The sequence below is a fragment of the Saccoglossus kowalevskii genome, chromosome 9 (assembly GCF_978046115.1).
Source record: "Saccoglossus kowalevskii chromosome 9, keSacKowa6.1, whole genome shotgun sequence".
In the NCBI taxonomy this organism is placed as follows: domain Eukaryota; kingdom Metazoa; phylum Hemichordata; class Enteropneusta; family Harrimaniidae; genus Saccoglossus; species Saccoglossus kowalevskii.
In genome coordinates this window covers 31,703,625-31,731,563 of record NC_140649.1, presented here as the reverse complement: position 1 = coordinate 31,731,563, position 27,939 = coordinate 31,703,625, and the positions used below count along the sequence as shown (strand labels likewise).

The 27,939-nt window shown below is 37.2% G+C and overlaps 1 protein-coding gene across 1 annotated transcript; it reads left to right on the top strand.

The window, feature by feature from the left end:
* Positions 1 to 3,196: 3,196 nt before the first annotated feature.
* Positions 3,197 to 17,288, top strand: LOC102801567 (uncharacterized). The gene is made up of 4 exons (XM_006819673.3): positions 3,197 to 3,387; positions 6,536 to 6,826; positions 12,514 to 12,739; positions 13,555 to 17,288. Exons 1-4 carry the CDS (start codon positions 3,318 to 3,320, stop codon positions 13,631 to 13,633), a joined length of 666 nt encoding a protein of 221 aa, XP_006819736.1. The 5' UTR covers positions 3,197 to 3,317; the 3' UTR covers positions 13,634 to 17,288.
* The last annotated feature ends 10,651 nt before the right edge of the window (positions 17,289 to 27,939 follow it).

Here is a 27,939-nt window from a genome sequence, read left to right as displayed (position 1 = left end):
GATGACGACAAGTAATGAATTCTTTGGCCGAAATCCGTTTCCTGTACAATGTCTGAAAGTATACTCTTGAAATTCAGCCACTCTTTCAAAGTTAGATTAGCAGATTATGTTCACCACCAACACAACAACAGCAGATACGACCGTAGTGATCCAGCGGTCCAGTCCCAGCTGCAATACGAACTATATCACGAACGAAGAAATAACTTGAACTTCAATAAACAACCTGCAACATCGATGAAATGGTACTTAAGAATGGTGATACAGGTTGCAAGCTTGTTTATGAGCGATTATCACACAATACCGCACTTTTCTTTTCAGTGCCAATCGATAATGTTGATGACACTATTTTTGAAACTAACCAATAGAAAATAATCGTAAAGTACGTGTTAGAACCTAACTGTTTCAATGTATCTGTCTAGTTACGTCTCGGAATATTTCTACCTGTTTCATGATTTGCTATATTGCTTATTAATGTATATTTCAAATATTTAATGTGAATGAGCTTGAACCGTAGAATTATTGATATATTTGGAACTTTTTATGTCCCAAAATTGTGACAACGTTGTGCATTACCCAGCTGCAGGGTATGGGCAGCCTGTTGTTGTCCAATTTAGTTTAGTTTATTGAAATACTTAAAATTCCTCTGAAGGAATTAAAATGATTACACTAACTGCTAAAACACAAATATAAAACATACAAATTTTAGAAAAATACTATCTATACCACGACAATGGTTTATAAAAAGTCAAGGTATTCCCACCACGGGCGTGTCAACTCATGGCGAAGCCACTCGGGCGATCGGGAAAAGGGGAATTAGACTGTAGGTAAAAGTATTCGGGGACGGAACTGAACAAATACATTTTCAAAATGAACATCGTTTGCTACTCTAAACGCAACAAAGACATTCCCTTCATCTTTATGAATATTTATTAATTTCACAATTCAAATTTACCCTGAAATGGGTTGCCATAGGTCGATTGAATAACATAGAACGTTTTAAAATGACGTCGTTGGGCACTGTGCTCGTTGATTGGCTAATTGAATTCAACTTCCATTGAATTCATTCACTGAGAATATGCTAACCTGTAATTAACAATTATGTTGGTTCGTTGCGAAGATGGTGTAACCAACATAATCGATTGGCACTGAAAGAAAACTAAGGGGTATTGTGCGGTAATCGCTCGTAAACAAGCTGGCGACCTATGGAGTATTGTCATTTGACGGTGTTAATTCTTCGTTCATGACACAGTCCATTTTGAAACCGGTACTGGACTGCTGGATCACCGTCCTCGTAGCTATTATTGCTGTGGTGATGATGGTGGTAAACATAAAAAAACATTGAATTTGAGTTTGAATTTCCAGTGTGATCTAAAAATTCATTGCTCATCACCATGGCTCCGCCCCTTTGTTTTTTACAGGTCAAAGTGATAATACAACTCAAGCTGCATAAAAATGTGTATTCATAAGTTTCAATTACATACAAAACAAAGAGAAAATTTTCATTGGAATGCTGTTCGCTGTTTAACTACGTTAGCGATAATATCGAAAAATTGAAATTCCATTTATTCCAATTACTGTGAATTGTTGTTCCACGTGCGACCAACAAAATGTTACGGTACTAAAATTTATCTGAAAATGAACTTTGCCGAACGTGATTGATAACCATTTTAAAAGCAATTCTGTATAGGCTGGTAGAAGAATTGTGAGAACTTTTATTTCCTGGTAAGTGGGTGAGATATGTCAAAATACACGAACAGGAAATGCACCACCAAAACACTAAGAAGGATTATCAATCGAGTCGACTGACTTCGGCCTTTAGAGAGAGAAAATAATTTGAATTAATTGAGAATGAAAATGAGAGCTTCTGGATCTACAAGTGTCATTTGCCACCACTGGCTGGATAGTTTGCTAAGAAAAGTAAAACAACTTACTTATAATTTTAGGTAGCAAAGGAAATCCCATGCACCTGAAAGAAATCTACATTTTAGCTGCCAAGTAATGAAGGTGTATGTACATTGCTGATTACATTTCCCCGAAAATCACAGAATTTTTAATAAAACCTGTATAAATTGTCTTTTACCAAACTTTGAGTCACATATTACGAAACGTAAGTGCTGTATTAGAAGAGCATCTCCAATAAAAGCACATGTAAGCCAACAGTTGCATTGTATATTGATTTATTAAAATATGTATTTTAACCAACCATAGAAACACCTCTGTCACTTACATAAGAGCATATTATTAAAACAATGTTCAGGTTTTTAGGTTGGTAAATTTGATATTTTCAAAGAAAAAAAACCTCTACTACATCCTTAAATGAGAAACAACAGTACCAAATCGGAAAAATATTACCGATATTTATACCTATCTTGACCAGATATAAGACCGATACTTATACCTAAAATCCAAAAAACGAGAACAATTTCAGGGGCAAGTCCCCATTAGGCAAGTTCTATGTATTGCCCCCGGGGATATTAATGCTATTGAGAGTTTGCAACGCAGGAAAACCAGCTTGATTACAGACATGAGCATTTTTTTCTTGTACAGAATGACTGTCCTACAGACGTGCACGTGCTCGTGGAGACATGGCTGAGACTTACAAATTACTTCATGAATTATATAACATTGATCACCCATGACTAGCTAGCTCCAGACAGAAATACCAATACGAGAGTCTATACATTGAAATTTTCAAAATACTACAGCCAGCAAGTAGCCGCTGCTTTTGCAAACAATGTAGTAATATTATAGTAACCCCTGGAAATCTTTACCTGAGCATAATGTTTCTGCTCCGTCAATGAGCTGTTTCAAATCTAGGCTTGATGCCCACTGGAAAGATGATATGCTCGCCCAGTCAGTGAACTAATAGTTTCAATATCAACTATAGGCTTTTGTGGTCTCACAACCTGAACAGTTACAATATTACATACAATTATTCCGTGACATTGACGTGATTTAATTTATTGTCACGTACGCGAGATTGACTGGTATATCTATAATATTTTCACTAACCCCACAATATTGGAAATTACAGCTGAATAAAATATTCTCTTCCAAATCACTAACACAAACGCGGAATGCTTGTAAAGTTTGTAAGTTTTTTTTACCATGCATTTACTCGTGTTAGCTGAAGCGCCCTCATATTTACCTTGAGTCAGTATCATCGAAAAACAAAGTAACAAATCACGCAAATCTATTGATGGCGTTATTCAAAATGGCAACCACTGGTTTTGATTTTTCGTTCCGACCAAAGCTCCGATCGATTTGTAATATTTTCATATGAATATCACTGTATATGAAGTATATGAACTCTCAAAATGATGCTTCCTATTCCAGTCTTCCTCTTTTTTGTCATAGTTCAGGGAAAACCCGAAAAACGGGCGCCAGGTAAGAGTATTTGTATTTATTTACGGGAATGTGTAGCGTATGAGTTTACGAGTTTGGAACTTGTTTTTGATGTGTACGCATACTGCATAATGAAATTGCCAGACCGTATCACTGTCGAGTCTATTTCATAGTAGTAGTTGTACGAAGCTTTGGCGGCACTAGCTAGTGTACCATGTGTTTCTCTAGAATTTGGACAGACTTCTTCTTAGCAGAAGTAGTTAGTGTCTTGTACTGTACTGTACAACAACAAGTATATTGTGATTCTTTACATGAAAACTCAGACAACCAACCAAATAAACTGGCAACGCGTCATTTTCTATTGAAGTAATGCGTGCCACGTTTGTTTAGGTTATCTTTTCTCATCATATCTAGTAAACGTTGCGGAGCAATGAGATCTTGCAAAATATCGGGAGATCTATTCATATTCCAACCAACTATTGCGAGATATCGCGAGACATAAACCAGATTACGCTGAGAGATATCATGTATATGACACTGGCTATCCCATGTTTTAGTACTTCTGAACACAAAAACAAAACTGTTTAACACAATGTCGTAAGATGGGTTGAAACGCAGCGATATGCCCTTCCCCCCCAAAAAATCACGGAAACCCTACGCAAAATCCACAACAACGAGAAATATTGCTTCAGAGTTGCTCGTTATATATTCAAAAACTATTTGAGGTATACACTAAGAAATTTAGTTACTTGTAACTTGCCTAAAAGGTAAAATTGTCCTGAACGCATCTCCTTTTGTTTTAAAAATGCCTGAATCTGTTTTACGAAAATATATGCAGTTTTCGAGGAAGTGCAAAGTGTGCAGAGTATCCGGTGTTCGGTAAACCTCAACGGTGTCTATATCAATACAACTGAGCGTGGCACGCATAGCATATAGAATTAAGCCGACTAACACCTTAAACAATAGGCATTGCTAGTCTGTTTGCGTTGGTTGTCTGAGATACAAATTACGTACAAAATAAGAAACGAAAAGGTGAAAATCAATTAATGTAATGTTGTTCTATATTTTCAGTGTGATTTAGTTGTTTTTTATTTAAAATCTATTATTGTATTGTATGTGTAGTTAAATTGTAGTTTATTTTAAAAAGATTTAATGTGTTTGTTTATAATATTATTTTTTAATATTAGTTTTTATATTTTGTTTAACTTTACTGTATTTTATTTTATTTTATTTAATCTTATTTTATATGACCATAAAATAAACTCACTGTAGTTTATTTTAGTGTTGAAAAAATATTATTATTATATATTAACTTGATACTTGTAAACACAAATTTTCGGGGTTGCCTATTAATATTCTGAGTGACCACACTCTTATTAATCTTGAAGTTGGAAGAGTTTTGAGGAACCACACTCTTGAACTTAGAGTTGGGCACCACAAAAAAATTCTCCTGAATGACCGAATTGACCTATTTGATTTCCAAACCAGTTTTTGCCGTGTACCTTCCGTGTCCTTCTACTTTCTATGATGCAAACAAGCAGCCACTTGTACTATCAATTAACTTGGTGAGCTGTGCTCTGGATGTGCGAGTCAGCAATGCTAAATAGTTTTTTACTGAGATCTCGGTATTAATTGCACTTGATAATTAAATAGGTTTCGTGTTCTTCCTAGTTTTGGTTACAAATGTCACAAATCTATTAGTTCATTAATTTTGTGTGTGTGCATGTGCGTGTGTTAGTGTTTCTGTATAATGTTTTTTTTTCTTCTGCTTTAATTTTTCTTTAGTTGTAACCATCTCTATCCCTCAAGGGGGGGTTGGGGGTGTCAGTGTTATTGACTACCGGTATGTAAATCGTGCTGTGATTCATCATGGATGAGTTAACTAGTTTCTTTCAGCAGCTGTTTTGTTACGCTCCAGTTATTCTGGTTTACTCTATACAAAGGTTATAAAGTGTTTGAGTTATATTTCAAACCCTAAATCATGTCAAACTTAACTAAAACCATATACTGACCCCAACCCTGATTTTAATGACTTTAATTTGTACAGCACTACTGTATAATCCTAAAGTATTGCAATTGTGACTTGTTCAATTAAAAATGGCCATCATATGACAGAACTATCACCCACCCCTAAACTACATCAATGCCAGTTATAATCACACAAATTAGTTGTTGCCAATTTAGTACTTACTAGTATACAGATTCTGTGAAACATACTGTCCAATTGATTTAAAATAAGGGAGATAATTACAAAAGAAATTGTATCTAAAACTTCCACATGATAACATTTACATATATGCAGGGTATTCCTGGTAGAAATGATTGAATTTTGTCCTTGTATAAACACGGTTCCTCCACAAAGCACTGTAATGCAAACAGATTATTAAACCACAGAAGAAAGAAAGGAGAATAGAAGACTGGATGCTATTGTTATCGCTGTGTACTATGATTTTTTTTCTAATTTGTTAGCAAACAATCATTCCAATGTTGTTGTGTTTTTTATTTCTTATGATGATTGATTGAGTGAACAGACTGAAGTACATGTAACTCATTTTCACTATGCTGTTGGTGAGCATTGAAACAATAAAACACTGCCATCAAATCAAAGTAAAGTAACCATAGAATTATTTTTATTTTCTAGTTTCATGATCTAACCTAGATACTGATTATTATGAAACATTTCTTTTAACTTTTACCAGTACTGCAGTTCTCACAAAATATTTGCAAACTTTCTTGTGCAACATGAATCATTACAGTTTCTCGTCATAAGCTGTGTGATTTGATTTTTGACCTTAGCGCATGAAATATATGTTTATTCATTAAATAATAACTTGTCTATACAGTTAACACCGTATATGTTTTTCCGTCAACAAGTAACTTGTTCATACTGCATGTATACATTAATATTGTATATTTATCGGTTATACTCTTTTTTTCATTTTGCAAATTTATTAGACTCACATTCTGTTGCTCCAATATGTACCTCTAATGAACATTAGCATATTCTAAAAACTTGCATGAATATTTATTTATTGTGCCAAAACCTACAAGCAGCATTGAACCTTTTAAAAATGTGTATTTTGCTTTGCTTTCAATAAATGATTCTGACTCCTTTATAATTATTACGGTACATGACAACAACAGGTATTTATACATAATAGTTTAATGAATTTCCATTTGTTTTCCACAGAGATAGATACCTCAATCAGTGATGCACAGCTAATAATATGCATCATGAATGTCAATGCAACAGCCTCTACCATATCCTGGTCTTCACCGCTCACTGGAGATGCTATATGTGATATTAGTTATTGTCAAGTTTCGTACTGCAAATTGGAGTATGTCCATACGAATCGACCAACCAGCGGTTCTAACTATATTCATCCTAATGTGGTTCCGAATGTCCTCTATAAAGTAACTGGTGAATGTAAGGTGGATGATGAGGTAGTGTTGAAGGCACAGGAAATGACTTTACAATTAGGTATGTATCCTGTATGTTTTGGTATATTCATCAATTCAGTGTCATTCCTCAGTCGTGCAAGTGATTTATAATCATAGTTAGATCAATAACATTATATACATATGCATATCATTTCACACTCGTAATCTGACTGGTAGCCATTTTTAAGAACACATTTGCCTAATTTCAGTTACTTTAGGTTTTTGCAACCTTAAAGCGTGGGGGTTACCTGCGCATGCCTCAGATGGCTATAGCGTGTCATTGTTTACTAACAAGCGTTTACCCATGAGCCTTTGTGATTTAGTGCGTGTTGTTATCATCGCTTGGGACTCAATTCCCGCGCATGCGCAGGTGAAGACCCTCTTGCTTTGAATTTCTCAGATATTCTGATTTTATTCAAATAATGACAGTACATGCACTTATAAAGATAGATTTCAGATGTGCATAATTTTCATAATTTTTTTTTTTTTAAACCTGAATTTTTCTATAACATATTTCCAAACATTATAACTAATACCATGTGAAATATCAATGTAATGATTTTATTCCCAATGAATTCATATAATTTCAAAATGGTTCAAAAATTCTTGGCAGTTATAGTGTGTTAACCTTATTAATCAGTTGCAGCAATATGATTGGTTCATTGGTTCACCTTAACCCCTCACCAGGAACTGAACCCTAATTTTGTTCATACCTTTATTCCTGCAACTGAAAAATTTGCATTGGACTGCATGATTTGCTATCCCATCACCCTTCAGTGTTTTTGGCAATAACAATAAATCAAGTGCTATATTTAGCTTGTTGTCTTTTATAACCAACCCAGTATACAGGATGACTTGTTTCAACATAGCAAAGGTAATTACTTTGTACCCAAGTATTATATTATATTCATTTTATGAAATGTATAAAATGAATATATCGATATTTATATACCATAATTTGTGTAAATGTAGTTTTTTGTTTTAGGTGTTATAAGCTGCAGCTCTGGGAGATCTCGCTGGAACTTGTGATTTTGACAAATGCTTTCTTTCTTCATTTATTTCATTCTTATTATTGATGACACATTCACTAAAGGGTGGTATTCAAATCTACACACCTCATACACTGCATATTGATCCACAACCACAGTCCACAACCACAGTCCACAACCACAGTCCACAACCACAGTCCACAACCACAGTCCACAACCACAGTCCACAACCACAGTCCACAACCACAGTCCACAACCACAGTCCACAACCACAGTCCACAACCACAGTCCACAACCACAGTCCACAACCACAGTCCACAACCACAGTCCACAACCACAGTCCACAACCACAGTCCACAACCACAGTCCACAACCACAGTCCACAACCAGTCCACAACCACAGTCCACAACCACAGTCCACAACCACAGTCCACAACCCACAGTCCACAACCACAGTCCACAACCACAGTCCACAACCACAGTCCACAACCACAGTCCACAACCACAGTCCACAACCACAGTCCACAACCACAGTCCACAACCCACAGTCCACAACCACAGTCCACAACCCACAGTCCACAACCACAGTCCACAACCACAGTCCACAACCACAGTCCACAACCACAGTCCACAACCCACAGTCCACAACCACAGTCCACAACCACAGTCCACAACCACAGTCCACAACCACAGTCCACAACCACAGTCCACAACCACAGTCCACAACCACAGTCCACAACCACAGTCCACAACCCACAGTCCACAACCCACAGTCCACAACCACAGTCCACAACCACAGTCCACAACCACAGTCCACAACCACAGTCCACAACCACAGTCCACAACCACAGTCCGCAACCACAGTCCGCAACCACAGTCCACAACCACAGTCCACAACCACAGTCCACAACCACAGTCCACAACCACAGTCCACAACCACAGTCCACAACCCACAGTCCACAACCACAGTCCACAACCACAGTCCACAACCACAGTCCACAACCACAGTCCACAACCCACAGTCCACAACCACAGTCCACAACCACAGTCCACAACCACAGTCCACAACCACAGTCCACAACCCACAGTCCACAACCCACAGTCCACAACCACAGTCCACAACCCACAGTCCACAACCCACAGTCCACAACCACAGTCCACAACCCACAGTCCACAACCACAGTCCACAACCACAGTCCACAACCACAGTCCACAACCACAGTCCACAACCACAGTCCACAACCACAGTCCACAACCACAGTCCACAACCACAGTCCACAACCACAGTCCACAACCACAGTCCACAACCACAGTCCACAACCACAGTCCACAACCACAGTCCACAACCACAGTCCACAACCACAGTCCACAACCACAGTCCACAACCACAGTCCACAACCACAGTCCACAACCACAGTCCACAACCACAGTCCACAACCACAGTCCACAACCACAGTCCACAACCACAGTCCACAACCACAGTCCACAACCACAGTCCACAACCACAGTCCACAACCCACAGTCTACAACCACAGTCCACAACCACAGTCCACAACCACAGTCCACAACCACAGTCCACAACCACAGTCCACAACCACAGTCCACAACCCACAGTCCACAACCACAGTCCACAACCCACAGTCCACAACCACAGTCCACAACCACAGTCCACAACCACAGTCCACAACCACAGTCCACAACCCACAGTCCACAACCACAGTCCACAACCACAGTCCACAACCACAGTCCACAACCACAGTCCACAACCACAGTCCACAACCACAGTCCACAACCACAGTCCACAACCACAGTCCACAACCCACAGTCCACAACCCACAGTCCACAACCACAGTCCACAACCACAGTCCACAACCACAGTCCACAACCACAGTCCGCAACCACAGTCCGCAACCACAGTCCGCAACCACAGTCCACAACCACAGTCCACAACCACAGTCCACAACCCACAGTCCACAACCCACAGTCCACAACCACAGTCCACAACCACAGTCCACAACCCACAGTCCACAACCACAGTCCACAACCACAGTCCACAACCCACAGTCCACAACCACAGTCCACAACCACAGTCCACAACCCACAGTCCACAACCACAGTCCACAACCCACAGTCCACAACCCACAGTCCACAACCACAGTCCACAACCACAGTCCACAACCACAGTCCACAACCACAGTCCACAACCCACAGTCCACAACCACAGTCCACAACCACAGTCCACAACCACAGTCCACAACCACAGTCCACAACCACAGTCCACAACCACAGTCCACAACCCACAGTCCACAACCCACAGTCCACAACCACAGTCCACAACCACAGTCCACAACCACAGTCCACAACCACAGTCCACAACCACAGTCCACAACCACAGTCCACAACCACAGTCCACAACCACAGTCCACAACCACAGTCCACAACCACAGTCCACCACAACCACAGTCCACCACAACCACAGTCCACCACAACCACAGTCCACAACCACAGTCCACAACCACAGTCCACAACCACAGTCCACAACCACAGTCCACAACCACAGTCCACAACCACAGTCCACAACCACAGTCCACAACCACAGTCCACAACCACAGTCCACAACCACAGTCCACCACAACCACAGTCCACCACAACCACAGTCCACAACCACAGTCCACCACAACCACAGTCCACAACCACAGTCCACAACCACAGTCCACAACCACAGTCCACAACCACAGTCCACAACCACAGTCCACAACCACAGTCCACAACCACAGTCCACAACCACAGTCCACAACCACAGTCCACAACCACAGTCCACAACCACAGTCCACAACCCACAGTCCACAACCACAGTCCACAACCACAGTCCACAACCACAGTCCACAACCACAGTCCACAACCACAGTCCACAACCACAGTCCGCAACCACAGTCCGCAACCACAGTCCGCAACCACAGTCCACAACCACAGTCCACAACCACAGTCCACAACCACAGTCCACAACCACAGTCCACAACCCACAGTCCACAACCACAGTCCACAACCACAGTCCACAACCACAGTCCACAACCCACAGTCCACAACCACAGTCCACAACCACAGTCCACAACCACAGTCCACAACCCACAGTCCACAACCACAGTCCACAACCACAGTCCACAACCCACAGTCCACAACCCACAGTCCACAACCACAGTCCACAACCACAGTCCACAACCACAGTCCACAACCACAGTCCACAACCCACAGTCCACAACCACAGTCCACAACCACAGTCCACAACCACAGTCCACAACCACAGTCCACAACCACAGTCCACAACCACAGTCCACAACCACAGTCCACAACCCACAGTCCACAACCACAGTCCACAACCACAGTCCACAACCACAGTCCACAACCACAGTCCACAACCACAGTCCACAACCACAGTCCACAACCACAGTCCACAACCACAGTCCACAACCACAGTCCACAACCACAGTCCACAACCACAGTCCACAACCACAGTCCACCACAACCACAGTCCACAACCACAGTCCACAACCACAGTCCACAACCACAGTCCACAACCACAGTCCACAACCACAGTCCACAACCACAGTCCACAACCACAGTCCACAACCACAGTCCACCACAACCACAGTCCACCACAACCACAGTCCACCACAACCACAGTCCACCACAACCACAGTCCACCACAACCACAGTCCACCACAACCACAGTCCACAACCACAGTCCACCACAACCACAGTCCACAACCACAGTCCACAACCACAGTCCACAACCACAGTCCACAACCACAGTCCACAACCACAGTCCACAACCACAGTCCACAACCACAGTCCACAACCACAGTCCACAACCACAGTCCACAACCACAGTCCACAACCCACAGTCCACAACCACAGTCCACAACCCACAGTCCACAACCACAGTCCACAACCACAGTCCACAACCACAGTCCACAACCACAGTCCACAACCACAGTCCACAACCACAGTCCACAGTCCACAACCACAGTCCACAACCACAGTCCACAACCACAGTCCACAACCACAGTCCACAACCACAGTCCACAACCACAGTCCACAACCACAGTCCACTCAACTACTTAATCTTTTAGTCCTTTTGCACAAAGAATATAAATTTCCCCTCCCTATTCAAAATAATGGATCTTGTAATATTTTCATAAGCCGAGAAAATTAATAAATTCAGATCAATTATAAATAATAAATTTCTACTGTGTTGTTTTGGCATTTTATTTTCAGCTCTTCCAAGCAATGTTATGCTTGAGTAAAATAATTATTATGTATGATTAAGTAGAAATATTTAATAAATACCATATTTGCTGTAATAGAAGAACACACAAACCAAGGATGGAAATAATTGTATACTGGTTCATTGCAATATGAATTATTATGGTCATAGATAGTCATGTACATAGTCACATGCACTACTAGTATTAGAACAAATACAGTATGTATGAATTACTATCCTTACAGCTTCCCATGTAATTGTGCATTCAACTTACAAAAGCTATCAATCTTGTGATGCTTTCATATTCACAAAGACTTGATTTTGTTATAAATTATTGCAATCACAATAACTCTTTTTACTTTTGTCTTTATAATCCCGAGACACCATTAAAGCTCTAGACAAGATTTCAGGGTACAGCTTAGATCATCTTCATACTTGCGACCGTATATTGACTATGATCTCCTCTCACTGTAGGCACTGATATCAACACCAAGAAGTGCAGCAACGATGAGAAATACACCGCTTCAGGAAATAGTCAAACACAGATAACGGCAACGCTTGATCATACGTATAAATTAAACATCACAGACCTGGTTATTGGCGTTATTGTCGGCTCTGTAGGGATAGGCATAATTGTTATAATAGCTACTATTATACATGGACGAATTAGAAGATGGCACAGGCTCAGAAGGTTTCTTCGGTAAGTTCACAATCTAGTGATTAAACTGTGTTAGGCATTGTTCAGTTACTGTAAAATTACTAATTTAAAATTTCACTGATTTAGTAGGTTTAAAATTCACGGTTTTATCATTTGGATAATGTGTTCTGTGCTCAATTTTACATATTCACTGGGTTTTAATTTAGCGCATTTTCCATGTCTTGTACATTGCCACTGATATGGTAATGTACCCATCCAGTGGTGCTGTAGGATTGTTTTTCATAGTGACCAGTGGCCATTTATATTAAGTAATGCATCTTCGATATGCCTATCAAATAAAAAATGGCTGACTGGTTGCCATATTTCATAGTCAGATATTTTATGCCTATAATACAAACGAATACTATGTCATTGACAATGGCTTGTTACATATACATATTACATGTTTGTGTACCCGTTAATAAAGCCATGTATGGGCATTGTTGTCACAGCAAATCACTAGTGCCATGTTTTATTGTTCATCATGTGCATAATGATTAGTAATATGTAAAGTAAATGACGTCACAGTGTGTCTGCCTTTTGAGAAAATGTGGTAACTTGGTACATGTATTGACACAAAAGGTCACAGTAATCACTGAAAATGTGGTAACTTCATACATGTATTGACACAAAAGGTCACAGTAATCACTGAAAATGTGCTAACTTCGTACATGTATTGACACAAAAGGTCACAGTAATCACTGAAAATGTGGTAACTTCGTACATGTATTGACACAAAAGGTCACAGTAATCACTGACAATGACCTTCAAGGTTAAAATATTTAGTCATTGCTTCTTTTCTTCTTTTGTTTATTTAGAATGCGAGATGATGACGGACTTACAGATTTTAGAGATAATAATGCCGCCAGAACTGTAGCTTCTATCTCGGAATTATAGTACCTGATGTCAGTACAGAACACTCCTGTACATTAAATCTCATATTGTAACATTGTATTGAGGTGATACTAAAATTATGGCGAGGATTTTTTTCTATTATATGCAGACTTTTTGACATTTTACAGTTTGTACCCAGATGTTGTCCTGGAAACGAGATGTTTTTTTTTTTTTAAGGTGAAACATTTTGAAATTCCTAATGGAGTAGAACATGACATGTTGTATGTCATTAACAGAATACTGGCGTTCATATTCACATGAATATCTGTATAATAGTGTGGCAGCTGTGTAGGTCATCGCACAAGAAAACTGTTGTGAAATAAAGCTACATTGTAACATTCAGTCACTTGCAAATGAACCAATCAGCGCACCTCCCTTCCATTACAGGGTACCAATCAATCTATATGTAGAAGTTTAGTATATTATTTGTGTCTTTAAGTATACGATTAGTGTCTTAAAGTATACGATTTGTGTCCTAAAGTATACGATTTGTGTTCTAAAGTATACGATTTGTGTCCTAAATTATACGATTTGTGTCCTAAAGTATACGATTTATGTCTTAAAGTATACGATTTGTGTTCTAAAGTATACGATTTGTGTCCTAAAGTATACGATTAGTGTCTTAAAGTATACGATTCATGTCTTAAAGTATACGATTTATGTTCTAAAGTATACGATTTGTGTCCTAAAGTATACGATTTGTGTTCTAAAGTATACGATTTGTGTCCTAAAGTATACGATTTGTGTCCTAAAGTATACGTTTTGTGTCCTAAAATATACGATTTGTGTCCTAAAGTATACGATTAGTGTCTTAAAGTATACGATTCATGTCTTAAAGTATACGATTTATGTTCTAAAGTATACGATTTGTGTCCTAAAGTATACGATTTGTGTTCTAAAGTATACGATTTGTGTCCTAAAGTATACGATTTGTGTCCTAAAGTATACGTTTTGTGTCCTAAAATATACGATTTGTGCTCCAAAAAAAGCACTGATTGGTCATTTACATTCCAACCCAAACCCAAACGCTTACTCATGAATATTTAAATCAGAGTTCTCAAAGGCTTTGTTGCCAGAATTTCTTTTAAGTGTAGTCTCTTTATAATGACTTGGCAATCATGTTTATGTATGGCTTATTCATGAATACCCAATAGACACAATCAGATTTTAAATACAAGGCAACAAATGCTTTAGTATGAATATTTGTTTTTTTTGGTTTAACTTTACATTGAGTGTGTGAATCACTATTGTCAGTGTACATTTGACATGGTCTGATAGGAAGTGAGTAACCAGGCGACATGGTTCTGAAAATCACTGTTGCAAGTTTATTGGACATAGTTTGTTGTAACCAATTCTGAAGGCAACTGAAATGTGGTTACACTGTGTGTATTGATACCCAGAAAAATTTTGTTTATTGCATGTCACTGTCTGTTGTGTACCCGGTATCAATGATATGGGTTGCTGCTGAGAACCTTATGACTGAGTGAAATCATCAGAGACAGCACCCTGAGTAGTCCTCATCTTAGATTCAGAGTTATGCCTGCTGAGAAGTTTTACATATGTGTGCCTGCTACACACTCCAATAAATTAACTTAAGTCAAGTACACGTAGGATAATAGGGTGAGGGATCTACTAATATTTTTATTTTATTTTATTTTATTTTTTTCAAAAGTATAATCAGTAAGTTCTTCCTAAACTAGAAAAAAAGTTGGTTGTCAGTAGTGGAGATCATTGAAAATTACTTTATAATGACAATTTTATTGTTTTTTGTAGTCCTGAATCGTGTGCATTATGATGATGTTAGATAATTTGTAATGATGCTAACTAAACTTAATACTACTGTTGGAACAAAACTAGTACTTTTCAGTAATCATGCTTATTTATTTGTTGTTGATACATAGTCAGACAGGTTTTTTTCATAAAAAGCGTAAACTATAAATAATGTAAGCGCTAGATATTCTCATAAAAAGGCTGTGTTTGCAGTATTGTATCATATTATTTTCAATGTGGATTCCATAGCGTCATATGCACGGCATGTAAAATACACTGTTTGATAACTTGAAATTTGAACGCATTTTCAACGATGACCGCCACCACCTTCTGGATCATCAACCCATGCTGGTTTCATTGTGGGTCCCATGCGATGTTTAAAATACAACATTTGTTTGTAGTAAATCAGAGCATACCACATGATGACTGTGATAATAATGGTAGGATGCACATGCCAAAAGCTTAAAATCAAATTATGTTAATAATACAACTTTATTAAAAAAGCAATAGTGGTCTCAAAATATTTTTTTTTACAAACAAAAATAGTGATTAAAACCTGTCAAATATGAATGGGAATATATTCTTATGCAGTCTTGGACATATACTGATAATATATTGAAGAAATGTGCTAATCATGTGACATGGATACAAAAACATGGTTGTTACTAGATCTCAGTCAATCTTGTGTGTGAGAAAACAAAGATGGCCTTTGACTTCTAAGTACGCCATAAACAACTATCTTTAGAACTACCAGTAATGCTAATTAAAACTGAGCACATCAAGACCTGTCAAAGGTGACTCCCAAAGTGAGCTCTATAGATAATGTTTAAATATTTTAACGAAATCCAGATTTATTATTAAACTTTTTTGGATAGGTGCATGTCGAGTATGGTTTGGGGTCAAAAGGTGTCATTTTTGGCTAAAACTATGGGAAAAAATATTGTTTTAACTGGTTCTCTGCAATGCCTTCAAACTTCACATATATGATAATACAGTTCACAATCAAAGTTTCTCTTTTGGTCTGAATGTATTATTGCAATACATTGCATATGTTGTTTGACACAATTAAAGTCTATTAAGGGTGTCTTTTTGAATCAATTTGTCATCAGTCAATGCTGGGGCTTTGTAATTGACTTGATGACTTGTAACTAAGGTAACAGTGGATTGATCTAATATTTTGGTTTCCAAAGAATTTTTCAGTCTGAAGTAAAGTCAGTGAGATACAGTTTGAATTCAGTTTTTTAATTACCGATAATACTTTGTACACTGCAATGCTTTGTTAACATTCTCTATTCAATTCTTGTATTTTCAATTCACCAATCAGAGCTTGGGTTACATACGAGTGTTCAGTAAGATGCTCTGATTGGTCAATTATTGAAACCAATCAGAAATTGTGCTACATATGGATCTATAGTAAGATGATTTCTGATTGGTCAACAAAGTAGTCTATATTCTGTGGAGTATGCCACACCAATAATGCCTTGCTACAATGCGAGTCATGTCTCATTATTCATTTAGATTTATGCAAATGTCAAAAGCATCTGCAGAAAGAAATTACTCAATGTTTATTGGCTAGTTTAAATGCTGTGCACTGAGAACTCCCCATAATCACAATGACTGACAATGTTTATTATTTACAATGTTTTCATTCAGCCAATCAAATGTTCAGTCAGTCAGCTGACCATTATAAGATATTACTAGCATTGTATCTAGGTCAACTAGTAATCGTTGTCTTTCCATTCATAGAGCCTTCAATGTCATACAAGAAAAAACTGTACAGAAATTCACAATTCTGATTATCTTCAGAATCTCACAAAAACCTATCATTGTCCACTTCTGTGTTTTCTGAGCACAGACTTTTCTTATTAATAAATCTATTTTTCTCATACACGTGTGGTTCTTATGACTCGCATATTCGCAAATGAGTGCTTTTATAGATATGTACTAAGGTGTCTTTAGCTGAATTCTAATGTTACATGCTAGTGCACATGCATTATGGGAGAGAACTTCCCATTATAAGTACTGTAAAATCTGTATTCGAAGCCGTGACTACTATTGAAATGGTTCAGTGCAACAGAGGGAATGGGGCATCTACACACATGTGAAATGATGAATTTTTGGTGCTCAATTGTTCAAAAAGAATGTGTGCGACTTCTATTAGGGATGCAGCTTCCAATACAGATTTGATGGTAATGAAAAACTTTAAAAAACGGAAACTCTAAATTAAATGTAATTTTTTTTCTTTTTACATGTATGTCACTGAGCATAGTTTTGATATATGAAGAAATAATTTCATAATTCAAACTGCACATAAAATGGAAAATTTAATAAACAGAATGTTAGTTAGAAATACCATCGTACCTTGAAAACACAACATCTGAAGTTGAATTGTAAAAAAACAGACAGTTAAATAAATCAATGATATATTCATACCATTAGTTTTTTTTCTCAAATAAACTGAATAAAAAATACTGTAAATCTCATTAATTTTGTGAAAATCATGAAATTTTCCCTGTTTTCTATGACATGGAGTGTTGGAGACTTTTGTAAAAAAAAAAAAATTATATATTCACATAAATTCCTAGCAATGAAAATTGAGCCATTTACAGTAGTTGATGGTATCTTGCCACAATGAGTGTTTCTGTTACTATGGTTACCTACATATCGTATTTCCTCTCTAATGAGACGGAGTCGTGAAGGAGACAAAACTTGCGTCAGTACTTCTTCAAAGGCAGCTGTTGTTCACACAGGGAAAGCTTCTATGGATCAATGTCTCTCAGAATTTACATGATATGAAAAGAATTCATCTTTACTATACAGTCAAATTTATATGAAACCAGGGTTGGGGGGGGGGTTCTCTCTTACATGAAAAGTTTAAAATGATTCCCTGCCAAAATGAATAATTTTTCTAAGGAATTTTTTATTTTGAATTCACCCACATTTAAAACGAGTAGTCCCTCAAAAAAGTCATCCATTGTGGGAGGGCTGTACGATTTTTTTCAACAATTTCCTATCCACGTTTTTCTATTTTTTTTTTACAGTCCTTTTTTAGTTTTTGGTTTTTAATCACATGCTGGGATTTTTTTTCACACAAAATTAGGCAGCCAACCCCCTCTCAAATAGTGAACCCAAGGACTCAAATTATCCTCTTTTTGTGTTTTCAAAGTGTTGTATATAATTATTGATTTAGACATCAGTCATCAACTTTGAGGAGAAAGTCTGAAACATGCAAAAAGGGGTCATTTTGAAACTATTTCAACAGTAATTTTTATTAAAACATTATTTCATAAAAAAAGTAGTATTTGTAAAAAATTACCAATAATTTGGGGAAACCATAAAGACATATTTTATAACTACCGGGTACATATTATTTTTTCGCTATGTGTATATGAGCAAAATTTTGAGATTACATTACCGTAGGAACTATTGGTAAATGGCTATTTAAAAATAGTTTAGTGATCATACATTTTTTTTCTGGATTTTGTTAGCAACTGCAGAAAAAAACACGTATCGCCCAGGGAATTCAGGACTAATTGTTGATGGTAGGGAAAAATATAGCCTGCCCCCCCCCCCCTGATGAAATTTTATTATTTTGTATGATAATTTCTTGAAGAAATTGTACCAAGATTTAAGAAAAAATTATAAAATTTCCACGACTGATAACAAAATAATATATCACATGTTTGGGTCACAAAAAATATAAAATTTGTATAATCTGTTGGGAAGAAATTTGTGCAAAAATTAATTTTCCATATCCAAGCCTTTAAAAAAATGTATCCATTGGTTTAGATACTTTGAAGCAGGTATTTCAAAATAAGCTCAGTTCTTGTGTTCCTTGCACCAAACTCTAGAGGGCGCAATCCATAAATGTACTGTAAAATGGTTAATTATTCACAGGGTTTTAATTTGGCTTATTTCGCTGACTGTAAAATGCGCTAAATTAAAACCCAGTGAATATGTAAAATTTAGCATAAAACATATTATCTAAATGATAAAACCGTGAATTTAAAACCCACTGAATATGCCTGAAATGGTAAATCAGTGAAATTTAAACCCAGTGAAAATTAGTCATTTTACAGTATTTAACATTTCCAGGAATATCTTCAGGATAGTTTACTATCATGATTATTTGTCACAATCCCATTTAAAAGGGAACCCACAAAAACAAGGAACTGCAAAGTGGAAAATAATTCATAACAAATAATATAAAGCATACTTTTGTTTTTCCAATATTTATTTAAAACAACTCTGTAATATTATTTCATAGAGATTTAGCTCGCTATACAGTGTCATAGACTGTCATTAATTGTCTCCATCATAGACTTCATCTGGATTTTGAAACATTCAAGTAAGGTGGTTACCCAATGCTGGGGGGGGGGGCGCTCCAAAAATCAGGCTGAAACCCTTCGTGTCATCAAAAATTGCAGGAAATAGCATTTCAGAGGGTCTACATTTCAAAGTAAAATCGTGCATTTGGCACGAGGGATGGTGAACAGATCTTGCCGCCCATGGAATGTTTGTACTGCCACCTCTGTACTAGTATTTTATTGTAATAATGCTACAAACCAGAATCTTGGCAAAATGCATTTATGGAATCCTTGTGAAACGCTCATGTGTCCGTGACACATAAAGCGGTTAGAATTCAGCCAACATCCACTTAGTTCGACCCAATCTTATTCATGAAGACCAGTCTTATTGAACTTTAACCTATACTAGTATAAACTGCTAATAAAATAGAGATATACGACAACACCATTATTTTCAATTTGCTGTAGTATACTTCTTGACCTCCCAACTGTCTTTTTGCCGTGAAGTTTTGGTTAATTGTTACTGAATGCGAATCAAAATGTTGTCATCGTAAACATAGGTATGTATCACAGTCAGCTGGCGCACACGTGATAATAAAATAAATACGATATAGTAAATATTGTATTTATTTCATTATCACGTGTGTGCCAGCTGACTGTGGTATGTATGACCAAATCCCAACTCGATATGTACAAGAAAACAAAAGAAGACGAAGTTTCTTTCTGATATCGTTGGCGGCGCTCTCTGGGTGAGAAATTTGCATGTGACGTATGTCAGTCAGCTTTACAAACCATGTGTACTTTTTGCATCCTGTACTGTTTGCAGTTTATTCCGTCGGATATTTACGAAAGCATCAAGTAGACGTGGAATCCTGAACTGCCTTGTCTTCCCTTCCAGTAGTGAACGTTATTTGATTGCATGAAAGCTGCCAAGTAGACGTTATTTTGGGGTGATTTGTAAGTCAACTCGGACTGAACTCGCTCGTTTGATGAAATTGATGTCAACATGGCGGCCAGTCTGATGGCTTGGGCGTAGGTACGTAGATTGCTATGGACTCTTTGCACAACTAGATCATCAATCGTGTATAAACGTGTGCCTAATTCTGTTATCTCTGTGCCTTGTGTGATCCCGGAAATAATAGGGCTACTGTACATTATGCATGCTGTCCCTATATTTACTGGTCAGTCACACTGTCTGTCGCAATTTTTCAAAACTTCTGAAAGTTTCCGGGGCTAGTTTACAGCACTGTTCAACTTGACAAGCTGCTGTTTTCAAACTGTTAGACTCTAGAATTACCGATATAACTTATCAAAGTGGACACTGTCAACCTCACCCGCCAATAATCTCCAGACTAGGCGGAAATACATTTTTTACTCGGGGCTAGGTTCGTGATCAGACGATTTGTTGGCGAACAGGAAGTAAGAGATAAACCGTTCAAAATGGCTGTCACGGCGAAGTATAGGGCTATGCACGATTTTTCCGATGACGGGTACTTGGAGCTCGCAAAAGGAGACATACTTATAGTTGAAAATCCCGTGGCAACGTCGCCTGAATTTAATGGCACAGTTGAAAACCCCAATTGTTGGCTGGAAGGCGTCAATGAACGTACAAAAGAAGTAGGTCTTTTCCCTGGAACATTTGTGGAATTTGTAGAAACGTTTGTCAGAACTAGACCAGTAGTTCAACCGAGAAGGCCAGTACCCACACCTCCACCAGCAAACCAGTCAAGCTTTGATGATGGTTTTAGCAATGACTCTGGCTATGTGGAAACCTCATCACCCAAACGTACGTATCATATTTTTCGTTTTTCATCATCATAATACTGATTCATTGAAACCTTTCCGACTGAAACCATTTTGTTTCCATTTTGGAATATTTAAATAAAATTCAGCGTGGGTGCGGAATTATAAAAAAAATATATAAAAAAACATAGTAATGAACAAGATAAATGAAATAATATTGAGTAATTTAGCAGTTGACTCCATAGAAGCATGAATGTTTTTTATAGGAATTTAGTAAATATTTATATATTATTTACTTTGGAAGACCTTGCACTTCATACAGTCTTGTCATTGGTCAATTTAATACCAGGTGTATTTTTAGGCGTTGTAATTGGTTAAGTTGTTTTCAATCGTCATTAAAATTCATAAATCATGTTTAAATATTTTACATAAAAAACATTCATGCGCACATGAAATTCACTGTACAATATTTCTGTAAATTTGTGTGAAATGTGCATGGTATAAAACGATGTGCGTTTGTAGAGTATGGTAAGACTCTGATGTATTTGATATAATGCTCGTTTGTGACATATTTGTTGGAACCCCCCCCCCCCCCAAAGCACCCTCTTCTTATCTCAGGAAACTGGAGGACAAATGGCTGTATGATTGTTATTAGTTCCAGAATATGAGATTGTTGCTATCCTGCTTATTAAAAAAATATTTCTCAGGTATGCTTTACTTTATATGGAGTGTGAATATAAAACATTGCCATGAAATTAAAACAGTATACCTTTATTCAGCCCTTTCTGACAGGGGATGTCGTTACTATGGTTGACATTGGTCTCATGCAACATGTGTAAAATATGTTCTTTACATAAAATTTATTGCACAATGGCAGTCTTTTTTAATCTTTTTATTATTGTCAAATCTGTTGGAGAATCTATTTACAAACCTAGTGTTGCAGCTTGATGAGACAATTCCTCGATGATTTGAACAACAAATTGATTCACCATCATGTGTGCAATATATTGGACTCTTTCATGCAAGTCTGAGAAATCTTTGAGATAGTTCTGTTAAAGGAAATGTTAGCGGTTGTACATCCTCTGCTCTATGCATAATTTTCAAAGCTGTGTGTCTAGTATATAGTAAACCAGGAAAGTTTATTACATGCATGACTCTCTTAAACACATAAATTACCATATTTTCGATGACTGGTACACGCAGTTTAACTGTTGATAATAAAACTGTTCCCTTTTCGGGTGGATTCCCTATATGCTTTGCTACCATAAAACAGAAAAATTTTGGTTTTCTGCGTGACCTTCCATATAATGAATTAATATTTAATTTTTGCTATTGTATGGTAGGTGTTATCTTAGTTTAAAAACTGTTTTATTTTTTCTGACCATTTAAACTGCTTGGCTGGTTTGTTGTTTAGTGCGGAATGTAAGTGTAATGGCATAACCAGCGAGTCGAGACATTAGTGTATGATCGTTTCATAATTGAAAAAAACGCAAATTGTGTGCACATGCAGACACTCTGGCCTTCCGCTTACGATATAATAGTAATAGTACCATGGTATTTTTTTTTAGCCAGGTATCAACTTTTTTGAAAATTATGAAAGATCATAACATTTTTCATATTCATGTTGTACATTGACTTGTGTGTTTTGTTTTTTAAGGGTGATTGATGGTAATTGGCATAGCATGGTATGCATGTATGGCATGTGATGGCATCACCCGTTGATATTTTTAAGTAACCATTTAACAGAATAATTCATATTTTGCTCTGATTTAGTTGGTAATTATAGATTTCAGTAGATTGTAAATGTAATGAATTTTTTACTGTTTTTATATTATTAATTTTACCCATGAAACTTACAGTCATTGATTTTAGCGTCACTATTAAAGCAGGAATTGAGTCCCAAGCAACGATAACAACACATGCTAAAAGCCCAAAGGCTTATGGGTAGACGCTTGTTTGTAAACATATACACGCTATGGCCATCTGACGCATACGCAGGTGACAACTCCCTCGCTTCAAGTGAAGATAATTTACTAGTGTATATGTATGTGTAAACCATTGTGTGAGAACAGTCACTATGGACATCAACTGAAGGTTAACTATCATAAATAATGTCCGCAATAACTGACAGAATGCGTCAATATCACAGAGTGTTTTGAACATTGCCCGTGACTCGGAAGTAATGAATTATTTCTTGACACTGTCACACATGACACTGAAGGTCAATGTCAAAATAATAAACAAATCATTTATTTATAACCTTATTGAATTCAGTTTAAGTATGTCATAGGATATTTTATTTATGCAGGACAACTTGTCGCAACATTGATCTTGTCATGACAGTCTGCATACCTGTGTTCACCAAAACCTTATAAAAGGCTTTTGATAAATCAATTACTTGTTGCATAATTTGATCCATCCTATAACCCTATAAACAAAGATGTGTTATTTCTATTATTTATGACACTATAGATTGACCCCCCTTCCCTCTCCCTCCCCTTCCTCCCCCTCCCTCGATAATCTGAAATCTGACTGAGCAAAACAATAAGTAAACACTAGGCATACACAATATACATTACGTCATGGGTTCCTATGCAACCACCGTTGTCAAGAATGGAGGTGAGAATAAATTGTAGCTGGTTGAAAAAATGTTAATCACATAGTAAAATCAACTATGGTCAAAGAACAAAGATGCGAAAAAAGAATATCTTATTAAATTTTATAACTTGTAGTACAAAGTAACATATTAAAATAAAATAAAATTTTATTTGCATGTGATGTATTTGTACTTATTTATTGACCAATAACTAAAAAGGGTTTAAACGCAGCGACGTAAGGTAAACACGCAGAATGCGAATATGTGTTGATAATCATCACATTGTTTGTATCAGTGAGACCGACTATGTAGTGCAGCCAGGGACGTATTTTGCTGATCTGTTGTTTGTTTTGCAAAGTACCTGTACGGTGTGTTGTTTGAACTAATGCAGTAATGGCAACCTTGGGATCTTGTAATTTTACATATAAGTAAATGACATTCGATAGTTCTTGAACATAATGACTATTATGTTGTTGAGTACGTCAGTAAATTATGGAATCAAATTGAATAGTCAACATAGTGATCAACTGTACAAATACTTAGCAGTTGACAATAACTGCTACAAATGTTGGGATGCCAAACATGCAAATGTACCTGATCGGACGCTGTAGGCTTAAGTCTGATTTGTTTGTCTTGCGGGTATTTTGTATGCAAAATAGGGAGTTCGTTAACCCCAGCTGTAACATAGGGGAATATAATCTTTGTTTTGTGATGTATAGTATTGCACAATTGACAAATGAGAGATCAACCAGTGTTGATTTCTGTGCAGTATGGGAATAGCTCTTCTATCCCCCCCCCCCCTCCCTCTTCCTCCAATGGGTTGTATCCTGTGGGGAAGCTATGCCATATATCTGTTCTAGATTCTTTTGAGGTCAAATTTCTGCAATTGTGGATAGATCATGTAAAATAAAAACTATGCCAAGTGTTATGGAATTTTTAGTATTCCACTGCCCCAGCTACCAGATCTAAACATTAGAGTGATTTATAATTAAACTAGGATACTTTGATAATGGTTTAGGTCTGATTATTTGATTTTAATGAATTGCATTCTCTGCTGCCACTTTATTGATCGTTGATACCAGCATGTGTGCAATTGCTTTGATAGAGACTACTTGACCTTGACGCTTGCTCCTGAGCTATTAGTTAAAATGCAAAGGATGTCTCCGTCTTTGGCGGAAGATATTTGCATTGAGTAGGTTACTTTGTGCAGTGAGCCTACAAACTGTCTGAGTCCTTTGATGACTGATAACAAGGAAACAATCATTTTATTCATCTCTGTGCACATAAAGGAGTCAAAGCGATTCACTTGAATGATGGTATTACTTACCCCCTGTGATTTGACCTCGCACAGGTCACCCTGTTCATTCTTGTGCCTTTTCATTACCATTGTGTAAGATGTTCAGTAGGGAATTACCAAGCCAGAAAATCCAATGTGTAAGGTGACCGCCAGCGATTATATTTTTACTTTTTAAGAACAATTTGTTTTTGAACTTGAACAGGAGTAGTGATTGCTTATTTCATTAGTTTTGCTAATTGACTCTAGACTATACAAATTCCATGATGGAGTTAGTTATACTAATTCCAATTATCCCAACACGCTGTGGACAAGCTATGTCGAAACAAGACTATCTGTCGTTCAGGTGATCAGACATCTTGATAATTTAGATTATAATCTGTACTAGATTCGTATAACAATTAGACATTACTCGTGGCTAATGTGGACGACCTCTTTATCATTTGTGCGACTACTGCAACACAAAAAACAAGAAATTAACAAGCCTGAAAAGTAATGACCTAGACCTGTGAGAGCACCGAAGAGGACAGTGCACTTAATGCAGGATGCATGCGCGTTATTGCTGTGGAATATTTGATGTTGGGATTACTGACGAACATCAAACGACTTGCTTTGCCAAATTGTTGACTTAAAATTTATTTAAATCTAATGAGTCAATTTGAATCTGTAGTAAATGCGAACAAATATGAATGTGCACATAAGCTGAATGGAATCGTCTGAGTCTACTGCTATAGACTGATCTAAAGTAAACAAGATGCTTTTTCGCTGACTCCACTTCTAGTTGTGGCACTGTGACGAAAATGAGTAAACTAGTCAGAACATCACTTTTGTCATCAATATCATTTATCATGTGTGTTTAAGGCAAAGTGATCAACACTGGTTATGTTGTGGAAAAAGTGATATTACCTCTGGATTCAGAGTATTACTCTGTCTGCTGGTATTATTTTTTAACCCCAGGTGAAAAAAATAATGCCGGAGTCAAAAGATATCACGTGGTGTGAATCGAGTACCAGCGAATATTACCACAGCTAAAACAATGGACACAGTGGATATCATAGTTTCTCATGTGATAATGTATTTTTGATTTCATTTAAATAAGAGCACACGTGTCTAAGATAGTGATATATCTAATGAAGACACCACCTGTGAGTCCTGACTGTGAGACCTGGCTATGAGGTCATCAATAATGTTATGTGCATTTCAATAGTAAATTCCAATCTATGTCATGTTATGTAATACCAGCTGAGGTGAAGAAATGCAAGGGGCAGTTTTAGTATCAACTGCAATTAATAACTATCAACTGTTTTATTAGGTACACATGTATTAAGTTACTAAACAAAAAATGGCAGAAATTACTGTGAAGAAAAATCTGAATATCATAATATTTAATTGTTTAAGTTTGTATCTGTCACAATGCAAGTTTTTCAAGTACACTGCAGTCTTAGACGATGAACTCATCTTTGGGGACTGACATTACACTCGCTGAGTGTCCCCATATTTTCAGTATTGTGTATATCCCTTAGGGGATCTCATTGTGCGATTTACTGCTCTGTATTTTTAGCACATAGCCAGAACCTCATGAATACCGGTACTGTTTTGTCTGCCATGCCATTGTTTGGAATGCATTGCTTCTAGTGTGTATATGCATGGACGAAACCCTGGAAGTATTGTAGCATGGAACCCTGGGAAATATTGGGACTATTTGATATGGTGTCATTCACCAGCAATGACGTAATTCATGTTTTGTTCTTCCATTTGAAAGTGTTATGCAAGTAAAACTGTTATGTTCGGTAAATGAACGTAAATATTGCAAGCCTATTGGGAAAAAGAGCACTTATCCTTCATAAAAATAAATGAGTCTGACATTAGACGATATGTTATTATTTAGTGGTGTATTTTACAAGACTAATTCGTCGTCGTGATCATTACATTATTTAATCATGCCCAAAAGGAAGAACGTGCAAGTGTAATTTGGTTAATAATTTCCGGTAAGTAATTGGTGGTACCTCGAGCCTCTGCTCCACAAGAACATTACTTATCACTTAAAAGTGTCCAATTCATGATATTATATGTTAACTTCCTCTTCCTCTTTACTGAATTATGTAAATACTCAGTAAATGATTTATTAAGCACTTATTATTGTATGATGTCTTACTCTTAGTCTTTCTCGAAAAGTTACAAGGATTTCTACAAAATGCTCCCCATCAGAGTGGATTAATGTTTCTCTCTGAAATTCTCATCTGATGTTATAAAATATTTTCATATATGCAGTTAATATATTTTTTATTTATGTGTGAAGTCAGATGTTTTCCCCTCGGCAAAATAGTGATAAATATGGTAGTGTGAAAAAGGCAAATAAAATAGTGTTTTTCTCTTAAGCATAACTTTTTATTTTATCTTAGCTTTTCTAAAACTGACTGTAAGTAAGTAATAGGTGATTTTCCGTACAATTGCGAGATCTCGCGAGATGCCTGAAAGACGCACGTCGAACATCTGCCGTGATTTTGAACTCGAATTTTTTTATTTTGTAGCTCACATCAACCGGCCGATCTTCGACACAGGAATATTGATTCCGAATAGCCTCACTTAATCGAAATTG

What these genes read in the sequence shown, in the direction of transcription:
- LOC102801567 (XM_006819673.3), top strand. Translation starts at nt 3,318, where the DNA reads ATGATGCTTCCTATTCCAGTCTTCCTCTTTTTTGTCATAGTTCAGGGA. An exon ending in GGAAATGACTTTACAATTAG is followed by an intron (nt 6,827 to 12,513) that starts GTATGTATCCTG and finishes CTCTCACTGTAG; the next exon opens with GCACTGATATCAACACCAAG. An exon ending in AGGCTCAGAAGGTTTCTTCG is followed by an intron (nt 12,740 to 13,554) that starts GTAAGTTCACAA and finishes TTGTTTATTTAG; the next exon opens with AATGCGAGATGATGACGGAC.